We start from the raw sequence: 16,922 nt of genomic DNA on the forward strand, positions 1-16,922 counted from the left end.
GGTCTGATGATCCATCGATGATGACAGCATCTGGAACACCTTGGATTCGACTTGATTGCTCAACTTGGAGTTTCGTCTTCAGGATTGCTTTCGACTGAGCCCCTTCGCACCGCTCTCTTCAAACAGGGAGGATGGGGACAGGGAACAGTTCGTAAGAGAGGACATCCTTGATATCAATATCCCTGTATTGTTGGAGACATGTGACTCGGGTGTAGATCAATTCGGTGTCATATGCTGGCCTTCCATCCAGCTTGATGCTCTTTTTGGTCGAAGTCATCAGGGTCACTTTCTTGGTTAGTGTCTTGTTGAAGCTTGTTGGCCATCCAGATTCAAATTTCGCCATCTGTTGTTGTCCAATCTTGAGAGAATCGTCAACGCTTACCTTGTCTGTCGCATGAAACATCGTAGTAGACACCAAAATTGTGTACGTGTAAGTGCTTTCGAAGTGAAGATTTCGCCCAAAACAGAATTTATCGAAAGTCGGTGGCGGCCATTTTGTTTTTCGCCTCAAAAAAAAATTCCTCAAGGGTGCGAGTCTGGCACCCGGCTGATTCTGATTCAGGATAGCTCAGAGATGATGAATCAACCCAAAAAAACTTCATAATGACGCTAAAAGCACGCTTTGTCCTGAAATGGCTGTTTGCAGTTTGGTATCTCGACGACTGGTTGGGTTTACTCGATACACTTCGCCAACTGAGCTACATGTATCCTCGACTCCGCAAATCGGTGTTAATATCCATAAAGAAAACGGGGCGAACAGTATAAAGTCCCTTTTATTATATTTATTATTATTGTTACTATATTTTTGTATTTGGTCGTCGCCGATGAGTTCGAGTGTGTGGTGTTTATAGAGCCTTGGCGGCTATGATAACGCCAGCAAATACAAAAACGAAGAAGAAGAAGAAGGATAAGGAGAGGAAGAGGAAGAAGAAGGGTAATGAGGGAAAGAAGAAGGAAAAGGAGAGGAAGAAGAAGAAGGAGGGTAATGAGAGGAAGAAGAAGAAGAATCTTTACCTTCACTTCTTACATTTTCTCGGAAATTATGCGTCAGCTTCCGTCTTACCTGCTCGTTCCGTTTGCGATGTTGTCGAGCTGGTTCCCCCGGATGTTGAGGTAACATAGATGGGATAGTTTTGTGTTTTTTTTTTAGTTCATCGACATTCTCCAGCGTTTCGTGTTCTGTCCCCCTTGACGTTCGGCTGCTTGTCAGTTGTCTGCCATCACTGTCCGCTGGAGTTGATGGAACCGCTCGGGCCTGCCATCAGGGTGAGGCCCTTTTCCTGGTTTTAGTTTTCTCTCGTATTCATATATAAACTGGTGATCCTTGTACTTGTACTACCCGTTCCCCTTTTGGGTGGTGGTCATGTGGACGCCTCTCGCGCTCTCCTTCCATTGTTGATGAATACCTGGTTTTTATATTTCTCCATACTAGTTACTTCAGCCTACAAGATGTGACGTCACTAGTTAATGAGTTATTGGGTTTATGATTCGCCGCGACCGAAGGTCATGAGCCAAGACCGTCAACGTCCGTGCTTCGTCATGCAGCCTATGTTTTTAATGGTGGATCATCTACATTTATTTATTTATTATGTGGACGTGAACTCAACTTTTGATAACTTGTTCTTAACCCCCCCCCCCCCCCCGTCTGGTGATGCGCAGTGCAAAGATTCCTTCCTGCACTGGACAGCAATGTTGGGAAATACTCATTGATGTCTCTGGATACCAAACCGGCTGTGGCCACGGATCATGGTGGAGCGAGTTGGTGAGTAAGTGCGTGCGCCTATGGATATGTGTGATGGATTGAATCCTCGAGCGAGGAGAGTTTGATTCGTGATGTTGCATTGATGGGTGGTTGTGGATCCAGCGGACCAGTGTGACCACTCCTCATTTTCATAAATGCCAAGGTGAGCCAATGAAAAAAGCCAAGAATTCACAATGTTTCGGAAAAGCGATGATAATAGAAAACCAAGACGCCAAGGTGAATAACGAATAGTCAAGATCTTGTGAAAAAAAGCCAAGGAGTGGTCACACTGCCAGCGATGTGGATCCGCCGTTTGGAGAGGTTCTGGGCTGGCAGGATTGAAACCTCGAGCGAGGAGAGTTTGATTCGTGATGTTGCATTGATGGGAGGTTGTGGATACAGTGGACCAGTGTGACCACTCCACATTTTCATAAATGCCAAGGTGAGCCGATGAAGAAAAAAAAAAAAAAAGCCAAGAATTCACAACGTTTCGGTAAAGTGATGATAATATAAAACCAAGACACCAAGGTGACCAACGAATAGCCAAGATCTTGTGAATAAAAGCCAAGGAGTGGTCACACTGCCAGCGATGTGGATCTGCCGTTTGGAGAGGTTCTGGGCTGGCAGGATTGAATCCTCGAGCGAGGAGAGTTTGATTCGTGATGTTGCATTAATGGGTGGTTGTGGATCCAGCGGACCAGTGTGACCACTCCTCATTTTCATAAATGCCAAGGTGAGCCAATTAAAAAAGCCAAGAATTCACAATGTTTCGGAAAAGCGATGATAATAGAAAACCAAGACGCCAAAGTGAACAACGAATAGCCAAGATCTTGTGAAAAAAAGCCAAGGAGTGGTCACACTGCCAGCGATGTGGATCCGCCGTTTGGAGAGGTTCTGGGCTGGCAGGATTGAAACCTCGAGGAAGAACGGTGCCCGGCTGGTGATCCATGCGGTCGGGAATCCAGTCAACTGCTTATAAGTTAGGGTTCTTACTTTTTAAGTCGGGGAACGATGTTTTGAGGTTTACAGTTTTTAAATTAAGTTGAACGTGTGATGTTGTGAAATGAACATGATTTACAGCAATCCTTTAAATTGTATTATATTTTAGGAACTGCTGATTGTGTGTGTGTGTCTGTGCGTGTTCTTTGGTCCACATTGAGACGAGACCCACAGCTGAAGTTAACACAGATGCGCGAATGACTGGTGTGGTTTAAGTGTTCAATTGGGAATGTTTTACCATGGCGATCTGCCTTGCTTATCATTTGTCATTGCCTGAAATATGAAGTTTGCTTTACACCATTCCTCTATCTTTGCATCATACCTTTCCTGCTTTACACCATTCTTCCGTCTTCGCGTCATACCTTTCCTGCTTCACACCGAGCTATTTATGCCATGCCTCAGTCTGGTATGTTAAACTTTTTCCTTTTGGCAGATTGCTGCTTGTTTTGCACAAACAAAACAAAAATGGTCAACATTGAGATTTAAAAGCAAAATGAAAAAAAAACATTTAGGAGAGGTCAGGTTGATGTCAACTGTGACATGGTTTAATATGTGTTCCTTTTTGTAATAGCGAATATCGAACTCTTCTGATTTAAAAAAATATTTATTTATTTACTTATTTTTTTTGATTGACAAAAAGGTCAGTTTCATCAAGTTCCATCACATATAGCTACTTTTTTATGGGACCATACTCTGTGCAGAGTGTTGGTGCTGCCTAAGCAGTCTCCTTGGCTATTGGACACAATCCTGGACAGGTCGCCACTCCGACAGTATACCGGCATGCTGACACTCATTTTGCCGACCTCAGAAGAATGACAGGCAGAGTGAACCCCACGTGGCATTAATTCAACAGCTGAGTGGGATTTGAACTCAGGATCCAAGGAACCCAAACCCACCATCCTAACCATTAAGCCAACACCATGCATGCACATACATACATGAGCCTGGTGTTGGCGCCGTGGTTAAGGCAGCGGCTTGGGATCCAAAAGGTCCTGAGTTCAAGCCCCGTTGGGCCACTGAATTAATACACCGGGGGTTGACTCAGCCTGTCATCCTTCCGAGGTCAGTGAAATGAGTACCAGTGTACTGGACCGGTGTATGCCCCGGTTAAAATAGGTGTACCATATCCCTGTGTCGTAAGAGGCGACCAGGGTTGCGTCAGGAAGGGCATCCGGTGTAAAACGTGCCAAATCACTATGCGGATGATCCACTGTGGCGACCCCGAAAGGGAGCAGCTGAAAGAAGAAGAAGAAGAAGAAGATATATATATATATATATATATATATATATATATATATATATATATATATATATATATATATATATATATATATATATATATATATATATATATATATATATATATATATATATATATATATATACCTACTGCTAACATATGTATGTCACATACAACTATCTCATCAAAAGGGTCCCACAGGAATTATTTTGGAAGCATTTACCATATTGAGGGCATTAATGATCCAATAATCTGCCATCTATTTTTATATATACATATATTTCTTTTTTTTTTTAATGGTTTTTGTCAATTCGTGCAATTTTGTTTTGATCAACCTGCATGAACTGTATAGTTATTTGGGCATACTAAAAAGCTCAGTGCATTGATGGAGGATGAAGAATAACTTTTTAATGAACAGGGAATATTCAGATAAGGGATGGACATGCAAAGTTAGCAATGGCAGTAAATAAATGACCATGCGTGCATTAATTTTGTGTACACTACGTAATGGTTAACAAAACGGAGTTGCACAAGGCGTCCTCCGCTTGGTTAAACATGACTTGTTTATCCGCCTCTGTGGATATAGATTAATCACGGCACCACTCCACCACCAGAAGGGCTCTAATCAACGTTGAAGTTGAGCATCGCATTTTGTTCCAACAGGATGGTGCGTAGTTATTGTACGTATCTACGAGCTGTCTCGTCTGGGTTCAATTCCCAACCCGACTATGCACTGTCAGATTGGTACCTCGCTGGCCAGGCGTTGCATCGCAAAGTGTCGCCCACTTGGATAGGCGTTAAGCTGTGTGTCTCGTTTGCTGGCGTTGGTTGGTGGATAACAAAGATCCCATGGTGTATTTTTTTGCAAAAAGAAGGCAAATTGCCACCAGCACCCTCAACAAATTGCTGCCCTGACTAATGCTGGGAAGGGAAACGACCCAGGGCCATCCTTGCCCATGGGTCTGCTTTAGCAACACTGGTTTCCTCCAGGCAATACACCAGAGAAAAATAGCATTCGATCAAATCATCGCATTTTCCAACCTTCTTTTCACTTCACTCCAAACTGGTTTGATGTTGCATTATAGCTAATTAAACTAGAAGGGCACTCGGTAGAGCGCATACCTCTGCCACGTAATGCCTGATCCACGAGAACATATCGGGCCCAATACATTTTTGAAATATCATGCTGTACAGTACTATATCATTTCTATTTCTTCTATCTCCCTATCTCTCAATGGTGAGGAATCGCTCTAAAAATTAAATAATCCTCGTATCATATGATACGATATCTCAAGGAGTCTAAAGATCTGGATTCAGATCTTCACCAAAATATCATCACTTCGTCCTTGCGACACACCCAACCTGTCCACTAAGTTTCATCCGAATCCGTGCACACCTTTTTGACATATCCTGTACACCAACGGATAGAAAAGGGTGAAAACATAACCTCCTTCACCTCCGTCACAGAGGTAATTAAAGAGTTCATAGAACACATTTCCCCCATGCAGTCTTGAGAAAAAGGACATGCGAAGGGTCTTTTAAACCCCTCTTGCTTTGCGGTTCCAAGCACAAGCTATATTTCCTACGAGATGCGATTTTATCTGAATCTCAATATTCCCCAATGCTGAGAGCATGAGTGGCAAATTTGATTGGTCGATTTATGGCATAGTATTGTGTCCATATACTGATAAACTGGAGGTTTTTGGAAGTGTCAAGGCGATTTGTGTTCTACAGTGTTCGAGTTTATAGTGAGGCTGAGTGAACCGAGGTTGAGGCCGTTTATTCCTGATGTGTGAAATACCTTGCAACCCATGCCTACAGAAAACAGCCTGTTTAGAACACGGCCACATTTTCCATCCAATCATCATGTAACTTTGTCAAAAAAACCAAAAACAACATCATCCATGGGTAGGTGCTCTTGTGTTTAAAAGGTGCTGTCAATCGCTCAAGTGGTTGCAGAGAAATTTTTTTTTTTTTATAATCAACCTGGAAAGAGCAATCGGATATTGCAGACCCTCGGCAAGAGTGTTGAGTTACCAAGTTTCTTATGAAGCAGGCACGCGGTTTGAAACTGTTGATAAGGAAGGGTTGACTTGGCAAGTGCTAGCTAGTTGTAACTGAACAAGTTGTAAGTTGTAACTTGGTAACTGAACACACCCTTTGCCTTGTTTTGTGTGGCAAATAAATGGAAGGATGTACTAATTGAAAGGTTATTGATTGCAAATGAAAGGTCTAAATGGTCTAGTTGAAAGGGGAGGGTATATAGGATCTTGGGTTCTAAGGGATCTACAGGATCTTGAATGGTCTTGGGGTCTTAAAGGTCTCAAGGGGTCGAAAGGTATATAGGGGTCTAAAGTAATTAATACACGGACTCTCACTCAGTGCGTACAAACAAAGAAAGATCTCGCGCATAGCACGATACTTGCTAAATTCTTTTAAACAATAGTTGACATTGAAACAGCAATTTGCCAAGTTGGAAAATTTGATGGATCAAGTGTTTTACATGATGGAATGTTGTGCATAACAAATTTGGTTGATACATTTTCTGAATGCCACCTAACAGGTATTTTCCATGTTTTGGATGGCATTGACCTTGACCTTTGACTAATTTTAATCAGATTTTATACACATATACTACACATGCGTACAAATAATCTGTGGAAGTTTCATTCTGATATCTTGGAAGAAATCCTGCAGTTTGGCAATCATTAAATCGTAAAAATATCCCATTTGATTATCATGGGGTGAAATTGTTGTCATGAACACCATTTTCTCTTTGCCTCCAACCAAGATCAGCAGAACCTGGAGGAAATAAAGAAATAAATTTTTTTTTATTTTGTGCCCTCTGAGCTTGGTGCTGAGGAAGTTTACCAATGTGGGGGATGGGGGGGGCTTTAATTATGATTGCTGAACCTCAAGTGTTGTTGCAGAAGGTCTGACAGGGTCTATAGGGTCAAAGGTGACTCAGGGTTTTAATAGGGTCTTGAGGTTCCTAGGAGTATATAACATCTAAAAGGTATTGGGGGGCTAACAGTTCTTGTCTTTAGGTTATAAAGGTTCTAAAGGGTGTCAAGGTATAAGGAGTCTAAAAACGTCCAAAGGGTTTAAAATGATCTTGGGGGGTCTAAAAGGTGTAACGGCTCAAAGTGTACATGTTTTAAAAGGTATGTGCCAATCGTCAATTAATATAGACGTAGTCAAGGTCCATTGGTAAGTAATTAGACGTACATGTTCAAACAGTACGTAATTTAATAGATACTTGCAGGGGTCGACCAGGTCTTCATCTCGACGAGGATTTACAGTTCACGAAAACGCAATTTACGGGCACATTTTTAAATGACACTTTGTATGTGAAATCAAGATTAGGGAAGGCATGAAATATGTAACAATTTATTGGATTTAATCCCAGGCAGTGATTACTTGGTGTCAAAGGTGTCATTACAGGCAAAACAATTTAAACTCTGAATTTGATGTTGGGTCATTCCTGATGGAACTTTTTTTTTTTTCCATCTTTCAACTTTTCTTTTGGTGGGAAGTGTGGGCGTTTGAGGCGGCATGCCATCGACTTGGCTTTTGTTTCAAGTTTTTATAATGCGTATTAAATTTGGTATCAGGAGATGTGCAAGACTTCAAAGAAAAAAGTCCTGAAACGGTATTTGGCGATTTGTGGGGGTTACGGAGAAATGGTGAAATCTAAATGGGTTTAAAACAGTAAGTTTCCTGTTTGGAATGATTTTTCAATTTTTTTTTTTGATTGCCAGACGTACACAGACTATAACGATTCCCTCAATCCTCTCGGCTCATGCGCGATCGTGAAAAGATTCCGTACAATTTGTTAACCCTGCTTTTCGCTTTGCGCATGCAGCAATTCCAGAAGTTGATTGCTGATTGAAATATCAGTTGAATGAATGGACATGATGAGTGTCAAAGATGATGTGTACATGCATTTGTAGAGATGAAGTTTCAGACGTGTGTGTGTGTGTGTGTGTGTGTGTGTGTGTGTGTGTGTGTGTGTGTGTGTGTGTGTGTGTGTGTGTGTGTGTGTGTGTGTGTGTGTGTGACTCCAAAACCATGAAACTGAGCAGCCTGAAACTTTGCATGCATATGAAGGGAACTCCAAGGAAGTGCGAGTGAAAATTGGGTGTTTGGGTTCATTAAAACTCCCCTTTTGAATATAATTAACGGCTTTAGTTAATTATTTCCTTTATCAAGCGCATCCTCTGCCACCTCGCTCTCCCTCGAGACAGATCCTCGATTACCTCACTATGGTCTTAAATCGCAATTAAAAAAAAAAAAAAAAATTCACCTGCTCAACCATGCCATGACCGAACAAGCCACAACGATTTCTTAACGACAGTTTTTGGGGGTTTTTTTTTCCACTTTCCTCACTCATTTTATCGAATGCCTGATTATCCATCATATCTACAAATCTCTGGATACATTGCAATGCTTATAAACTCCCACAGATCTCTTGAATTAAGCCGAATTCCAAAATTTAATATGACGGATCAGTAATCGCTTGCCAAGCCAGTTGTTCCTTATCATCCTTTTTGTTGGAGTGCTTAAGCCACTTGGCGAGCACTCTACATTATTCGCACTGTCACTGAATCCTGTATATCGATCGCCTTGAACAATGTTCAGGGGCCACTTGCCTGCGTTGGCCCCACATTGTTCTGCGGTGTATTGGGTGGTTGCTGGCTCGCTGCAAATTTGCAATTTTATTTTGCACCACGTTTCCCGTTTTTGTACGATCTTCTTTCATTATACGACCCATCACTTTGGCTTGGATACAATTTTTTTTTTAAAAAGAAACATTTCGTTAACATCACAGCGGGATAGCCAAGAGGTACGCATGCTCGCTCTAAAGCTGTCCAGCCTGGGTTTGAATCGTGACCGAGCTATAAACTGTCATCCTGGTGTTTTACTGGCAGGGTGATTCATCAATATGTGCGCCATTAAACTGGACTGGACGTCGCATCTACCGGAGTTCCCACCCCGATCCCTCCATTAAGGACTGACGGTTTCGTTTTGAATTTGCCAGGTAGATACCTGAGGTTTTTCAATGCCCCCATCCGGTTTTATATTGAACCCGGTGATTTAAGAAGAAAATGTTGCTGCTTTGTTGGGTGCTTTTTATCAATTTTGAATTCTGGTATGTAAGGCAAGGTGTCCTGACTTCAACCCTAGCCTGCCCAGGGAGAGCCCGTTTTGCCGTATCTGCCATGAAGGGGGCAGCCAAGAAGACTTACTGTCTCCGTGTGAGTGCATCGGCACCCTGGGATCTCTCCATCAGACGTGCCTTGAACACTGGCTTGCTGCATCAAACACAAGCTTCTGTGAGCTGTGTCGCTTCCAATTTGTGGTGGAGCGCAAGCCACAGCCTTTCATCAAGGTGTAAAAACATTTCGTCATGTGGTTCATACTTTTGTGAATGACTTGTTTGCTTGTGAATGCTGTGCCACTCGAGCCTTTATCTGCCGATGACCACAAACACGACAGTTGCTTCATTTGCTTTTATCTTGATTGTTTTGTCAGTGGTTGCAGAACCCAAATCCCAAACGAGAGCGCCGTACCCTGTTGAGCGATGTTTTGTGCTTCATATTCATCACGCCATTGGCTAGCATATCGGGCTGGCTTTGTCTGCGCGGTGCTCTTGACCACCTCATGGCCAAGCCTCACAACCAGCTCGAGGCTGCTGGCCTCATCGGGCTCACAATAGCATTGCTGGCAATCTACGTGTTCTGGACTGCTGTAAGTACTTTCTTTAATTAGTGTTTACCCCAGAGCATAATTGTGGGGTGAAATGGCCTGCCCCCTTTAAAAAAAAAAAAAATATATATATATATATTTTTGTTCCCTCCTGACCTGTGGATTTTCAAAAGCACCAACCTGGGCCATGTTTTGAGAAAGCCTCACCAATGCACAGATGCAATCAATATTGCCATATGCATCAAAACACTGACACGACATCAGCATTAACTTCCAACCAATCGGAGAATGTTATTCTGTCGTTTTATTATACATGAATACCTATTACAAGGTCCAGCTTCTGTTCTTGCAGAGCTCACAGGCACACTGTAGTAAGATTGGTTAACACCGCAGCTGTTACCATTCAGCCATACCACCTATCAACGATGTCCTTTCCACTCAAACTCAACTAAAATAATACCAAAGTGAAGCACCAGAGGGATAATTTTGTAAATTCAGCAACGAGATTACAAGAAAAACAAGGGACAGATTTCTGTGCCGACGAGCAATTTGTACTCCACTTGCATGTGCAAATTAACATAACAGATCCAGCATTTAATTTCGATGAAGGTCCACGTATGGGTCATTTCTGTGCAGTTTTGAGTAGATAATTCCTAAATCCAGCACGTATATTCACTGACTGAATCTATTCATTACCTCCACCATCGAAGGTGGACAGAGGTTATGTTTTCACCCCTCTGTCTGAGTAGGATATCTCAAAAAGTTGTGGACAGATTCGGATGAAACTTGGTGGACAGGTCGGGCTTGCAACAAGGAGGAATTGATTATATTTTGGTGAAGATCCGGATCCAAGAATTTCTGTACATTGTTATTCACCATTGAGAGATGTGCCCAAAGATGATATACAGGACAGCACAATGTCTCAAGTTATTGACGGATTCGGACAGAACACAATGATTATATTTTGGTTCAGGTCCGGATGCAGATTTGGCTGATCAGTGGGATACAAAACGTAAACTCTTGAGTTTGGCGGAGGCATGTGCTCCATCGAGTGCCGTTCTAGTTGCCGTTGTGGTTCTGTGCATAAGTTGACCTAAAGTGTCCATTTGTTGCAATATGAAGAAAAGAAAACTAACAACTCTCAAGCCAGTTGCCGACTAGAGCATCTGCTGTCACGCAAAGTCTTTCCTTGGCACACCTGTACTTTTATCTATCTACAAGGCCTTCATCCACAGATTGGAGTACTTTTTTCCCCTCTGGGGTGGCACCCCTGCTTCACACCTTATTCCCCTTCATGCCATGGAAATAAAGTCCTTCAAGATTATTGGAATAGCCTGTGACGAAGTTAAGTCTCTGGCCTGATCACTGCATTGCAGACAGGTTGTTTTTTGGTCTCTATCTATCACCTCCATACCCACTGCCCTTCCCATGCTCTGTCCTCAACACCCTCCTGGTTTCTGCAGAGTCCCTGCAGATTGCCAGTACCCCCCTCCTGGTCAAACTCACAAGTTGAATGAAGTTACCAACGCAGTACAACAATTCTACTCCGGTCCAGATATGGTGGATAAGGAGATTCAATTTCTATGATCGGTGCACGGTGCATCGAATCTCATCAAGGATTACAAGCTTTATCTAATGGTGAATAAATGAATGTGACAGATTGAAAATAGAAAACAACATGGAACAAAGCTGTTGCTGCCAAAATCGACATCTTTGCCAGCATTTATTTATTTTGCTTTGCTTCATGATGATCATAAACTGTTCCTCACTCAAAGCCATTCATGTCCTTGACCATTTTAAAGAGAGCCCGACCGACGCATCAGTTTAACTGATGTATCGGCATGTATGCACTGATGTTTGTTTTATACATAGATAATGAACCAAAAAAAAATAGATTATTTTTTCCTGTAAATGTAGGTTGGGCACTTGGTATTGCTATTTGCAAAAGGATCTGGAAGAGGGAGCTGTAATACAAGCGTGAGGTGGAGCAGCTGACGCATGCACCTCGGTTGCTCGCATGTTGGGGTCGTATAACGCTAGCAGTGTGTGACCCGTCATGACCTCACCAACTCTTCTCCACAGCATCAGTCTCTCCATGTAGCTTCTTCAATTTTGATCCAACAAAGGTATTTATTAATGTGCACTTCAGCATGCATCAAGCAAGTGTCCCATTGTGTCCATTAGTGCTTCACTTGGTCCTTAAGGCCCGGTCACACCTTGACGTTTTAGCCAGCGATGGCAACGTATTAAAATGTATGTAAAACGCTGGCTTACGTTGAACTTTTGATGTTTTTATTTAAAGATTCGGACGTATTCATAGCTACTTGGTCTTATGTATAACGCATTGGTAACGGACACAGAAAGTTTCGTTGTGTTATAGATAACTTATACCAACGAATGCTGAACCTGTTGTCGGCCTACACAACCGATGCCCAACGATAGTCTAACTTAGGCATAGCGCGTTGCACGCATCGCCGACGATGTTGTGACGTAGCCTATTAAAAGGCTGACGCACAACGATTCGAATCATAACTGCCGTAGAAATGGAAGTGTCAACATCGTGGTCACACCTTGGCGATCTTGCCAACGTATGCCGACCTAAGAAAATGTGTCTAAAACGTTGGGGAAGGTCAAATACGGTATGAGTAAGTTTGGTATACGTGAGTACAACGCTAAAGTACACTATCATACGTCGTAGTAAGTAGAGTACGTCAAGAAATTTTAAACATGTTCAAAATTTTACGACGTACTCGGCGTATGACACACGTTCCGCATGCGATGGGGATAAGTTTTACACACGATATGTGGACGCTTACACACGTCCACAAAGGCTACTTATAAGCTACTCATAAGTCGAAACACGTCGCGGTAATGTCTTTTTTACGCGAAACTTATTTCTAACTTATGTTTGACGTGCTTTGAACCAATTCTTTACGTAGTCCCAACACACATCGACGTATGTAGACATATTCCAATGACATCTTCCGGTCGACAAAAAAAAAAAAAAAATGAACGTGTTTCTAACTTACAACTGCCATATAAAGACGTGTTCCCAGCGGTTTTGGGAATTGGTATATAAAAATGCTGCTCATAAAAGGGGAACCCAACAGTGTTTGAGTCCTTTTTGAGTCTATGTCCATGTCAGCAGTAACAGTATCAGTATTAGTATTAGTATTAGTATTAGTATTAGTAGTAGTTTGTTCATGTTGGCAGTAGTAGGTGAGTGTGAGGGGGAGGGTGTGGGTTATGATGGATCGTCCTTGCGTTTAACGATTTAACTGATAAACTCAACGATTTAAATGGCTGCATCTCCACTATTGAAAGTAGACGCTTGCGCTCAACAATTGGATTTTTTTTTACACTCAACGACTTTTAAACGGTACCACTCAACTATTTTCATTGTTTACAATGAAGGATTTAAATTGCTGTCACTCGCCTTTGTTTTTTGACGCTGGGGTTTGGAAATTTGAAGCGTTTCTTCTGAACATGTTAAAACGCTCAAACTCGACTATTTTAAATAGACGCTGCCGATGGACAATTGGAATCATAGCCAAGCTAGACATCGAAGTGTGAACATCCTCGTCATGCCGAAGAAAAGTTTGAAGAATGCTGCAAATAAGTGTCCTGGCCGTGGCCGTGGACGCTGACGCAAGGACGATCCATTATACCGACGTCTTTCAGCCTATGAGTAACTTAAAAGTAACGTCTGTCGACGTGTGGCAACGATCGCGTAACGTGCCAACAACACGTTAATCATAGGTTAGAAATAAGTTTCGGGTACGCTAAACATTACGTCAGCGTGTCTCAACTTATGATTAACTTACAAGTAGCATGTGTTGACGTCTGTCAACGATCGCAGACCGTGCATACAACTTGTGGCCAGCGTAGCGGAACGTGTGAGTCATACGCCGGCATATGTCGTGAAATTTCAAGCATGAAAAAAATTTAGGACAACCAAAAAGTACAACGTTTAAAGCCAACGTACAACGACGTATGGCAGTGTTTTTCAGCGTGCTCTCAATGTTATCAAAATTACCCATAACGTATTCAACGTGTGCCAGCGTTTTAGAAAAAAATTCAAAAATCGGCATACGTTGGCTAAAACGTCAAGGTGTGACCGGGCCTTTAGTTATCATCGTGGTTACGTTCTTGAAACCAACAATGTCAAGTGAAACAATGCTAAATAGATGAATTTATCTGAAGAAATAAGAGGCAGGTATGTTGGGTTCCTTCACCCCCACAAAGTGAATCACATTCAAGTAAATTCACACACTTTTTCATTGTTTACAGATTCCATACTGTACATAAAAATACAGCACTGTAAATAAATGTAACATAAACTCCAAAAACAATCTCCCTTTAGTGAAATAAAACATGGTCGTTTGAGGCCATGTCCGGGTAAATTACATGCATGAATATACGAGAACACGTTGCACAGATAACTGGACGGGTCGGGGGTGGTAAACGAGCTTGAGAGCATCCACTCGTAACAGATGTAACAACTGATACCGGAAGTAGTGCAACACTAGGCGGGAGAGAGTAACACGCAGAGGTAAGTTGTCCACTCTGACGTAGTAGCGATTTGTGGGAAAATTATCGTGACGTTCTTTGAAGCCTTGGTATCGAAATATCGACGATGCAATGAGACGACGTTAATCGAGGACACCCTGCACATCATCATTAGTATTGTTCTTCCACCACTCAAGTGGTACAAAGCTTTCTCTTCAATGGCCAGGAGATGTATTTGTGCACCACTCTGATCAGTTCCCAGTGAGATGGTGTTCAGCACAGTTGGGACCATTTCCAATGATTAAATGGAGCTCCCTCAATGGTGAAAATTCAGAGAAGCTGTTTTCTACACTACAATCTGCCACTGCTTGAGTGGCAGTAAGAGAGAACTGATGAACTCTGTCTGAGCACTGCCAGACTGTGAAAATAGCTTCAGTTCAATGTGAAAGTATTTTATTTTTTTACTCTTTTTATGCCTCTGTTGACAGTTGTTGGAGGCATTATTTTTGCGTTGTCCATCCGTACATCCGTTCATGCTAATTTTTTTTTCTGTTTTCTCTGCAACTGCTTATCTGATTGACACAATTTTCATCATTGGTGCGACTACTCATGTGGAACATTTTAATGATAATCATGACATCATAGGTCATGTCTTGTGGCAGCCATGTTGGGAAAATAAAAAACTTTGGACCTCTATCTCCGAAATCGTTCCACGGGGAAAAAAATGAAACTTGGCACATGTTAGGTACTCCCAATGGGAAACGGTTTTTTTTATCATTTTTTAAATGTCATATGTGGCTATGTTATGATGTCACAATTGCATTCGTCGAATGCTTTATCCAATGAGTGTGAAAATTTGAGGTCATCTCGGGCTAATTTGTATGAGGGATGAAGGGTGGGGGATGGGTGAAAAATTGAGTCACATCCTCTGGCAGCCATTTAATTTTTTTTTTTTACATTAAAGTGTTCAAAAATCTTTTCTGAAATGGCCGAACAGATTGAGGTGAAACTTCACAGGTGTGATTGCTTATCTATGACATCATAGGTCACATGGTTTGGCAGCTCTGATTTTTTTTTGAAGAAAAACCTTTAAAATTCTTCACCGGAACGGCGTGACAGATTGAGGGGAAACTTCACCCACATGTTCCCTAAGCCTTGTGGATACCACCTTGGTCACATTAATAAGAGGCAGCCACTTTGGATTGAAGGAAAATATATATTTTTAAAATTTCTCTTGAACTGCTTCATCAATTGACGTGAAACACCACAATTATGATGTCGTGGTCATGGCGAAAGTATATTTTAAATGTCAATCTGATCGGACACATCGTCTGGCAGCCAGAATTATTTAATATTTTGAATCTGGGTTCAGAAATTTAAATCAAACTTGATACAAGATGTATAATGATGCAATATATCTGTCGACATCATGCCGTTCTCGTTTTCTTTCTTTTTTTAAATGTTGAACCCGTTAAGTTATTGATTTGTTTGCTTGTTCACACTATGATTCAAGTTAAATCTTCGTAAAACGAAAGTTTTTCAAATTTATTTGACCAAATATCAGCAATCGATGGATTGGGACTTTCCAAAAGTCTGGCATCGGTCAGGTTCTAGTTTTAAACTCTGCACAAGCTTTCCTCATGTCATTTTATTTCTGCAGAGAACTAAATAATGTTGGCAGCTGTTCACATTCCTTTGTATTACCAAGATGTTACCTTTTATTTTATTTTTTTCTGATACAGTCAAGGCTCAAGAAAAAGCTGGAACATGGAACAGAAATAAAATCACACTGGAAAGTGGAGGACACATACTGACAGATGGGTAGAGGGATACTTGGAAGAATGAGAAGGGAGAGGACAGGCCAGGGGTGGTAAATGAGCTCAAACATAGCATGAAGGGGAAGCTAAAATGAGGGATGAAACAAAATAACCTGGAAAGGAAGGGGTTTTGGGTTAATGAGGGTAAAAAAGGGAGTATGGATGGGGGATGGCTTGAGGTTAACAGAGATCTTTAAACCCTGGAGGGGGGTAAGTTTGTGAAATTTTATAATCTGTAAAGTTTCTGCAACCATTTAAGAGTCAAATGAATGTGAGAATTGAACTGCAGAATTGATAATAGATGTGCCTCAAATGTTATATTTTATGCTAAATGGCTGAATTCATTGTTATGGTGTTGAGCCCTTGTGGAAACAAAGCATTGGTCACCCATAGCTTAAGCTGCTTGATACAACATTTACATTTTCAATCTTTTTTTATTTTTATTGAATTGTGTCTAAGATTTGCCCCAATCTTCATGAGCAGGTATTTGTGGAAATACCAACTGTCTGGTGGCACTTCCACACCAAGACACGATTCCACATAATAGAACTTGTATCTTTCAGTATAACCAACTTTTGGCCAATGTTTAAATATCCTTTGCAGGTATCCCTCCGGTACCACATTTGTTTGTACCAAGAGTGGAAAAAAACTCACCATCAAGTGAAGCTTCTTTCGGCATGCCAGGGTAGCAGGGCCATGCAGAACCCATTGCTCAGTTCTAGAGCTGCCAAGCAGTTTGCCGAAACGGTCGTTTGACGACACGGGAGTTGACATTCAAGACTTATCGAGGCTCATGACTGTCTCAAAAATTTCTTCACGACCTACAACCTATCGCAAGTACACACGACAGCCACAGCAACTCCACAAGCAACGAGTCTCACTGTGGAAGTTTATACTCGGGTACCAA

The 16,922-nt window shown here is 41.7% G+C and overlaps 1 protein-coding gene across 3 annotated transcripts; it reads left to right on the forward strand.

Annotated features, from left to right (window-relative positions):
* The first annotated feature begins 967 nt into the window (after window positions 1-967).
* On the forward strand, window positions 968-16,801 carry MARCHF3 (membrane associated ring-CH-type finger 3). Of its 3 annotated transcripts, none has more exons than XM_085846406.1 (5): window positions 968-1,113; window positions 1,660-1,762; window positions 9,168-9,372; window positions 9,516-9,731; window positions 16,619-16,801. In XM_085846406.1, exons 2-5 carry the CDS (start codon window positions 1,710-1,712, stop codon window positions 16,769-16,771), a joined length of 627 nt encoding a protein of 208 aa, XP_085702532.1. In that variant the 5' UTR covers window positions 968-1,113; window positions 1,660-1,709; the 3' UTR covers window positions 16,772-16,801. The 3 variants fall into 3 exon arrangements, with proteins under 3 accessions (XP_085702532.1, XP_085702530.1, XP_085702529.1); XM_085846404.1 differs by having other exon boundaries at window positions 986-1,266; XM_085846403.1 differs by lacking the exon at window positions 968-1,113 and adding an exon at window positions 1,375-1,525.
* The last annotated feature ends 121 nt before the right edge of the window (window positions 16,802-16,922 follow it).

Source organism: Eptatretus burgeri, chromosome 11 (assembly GCF_056783735.1).
Source record: "Eptatretus burgeri isolate ZD-2024b chromosome 11, Ebu_testis_v1, whole genome shotgun sequence".
Taxonomy (NCBI): Eukaryota; Metazoa; Chordata; class Myxini; order Myxiniformes; family Myxinidae; genus Eptatretus; species Eptatretus burgeri.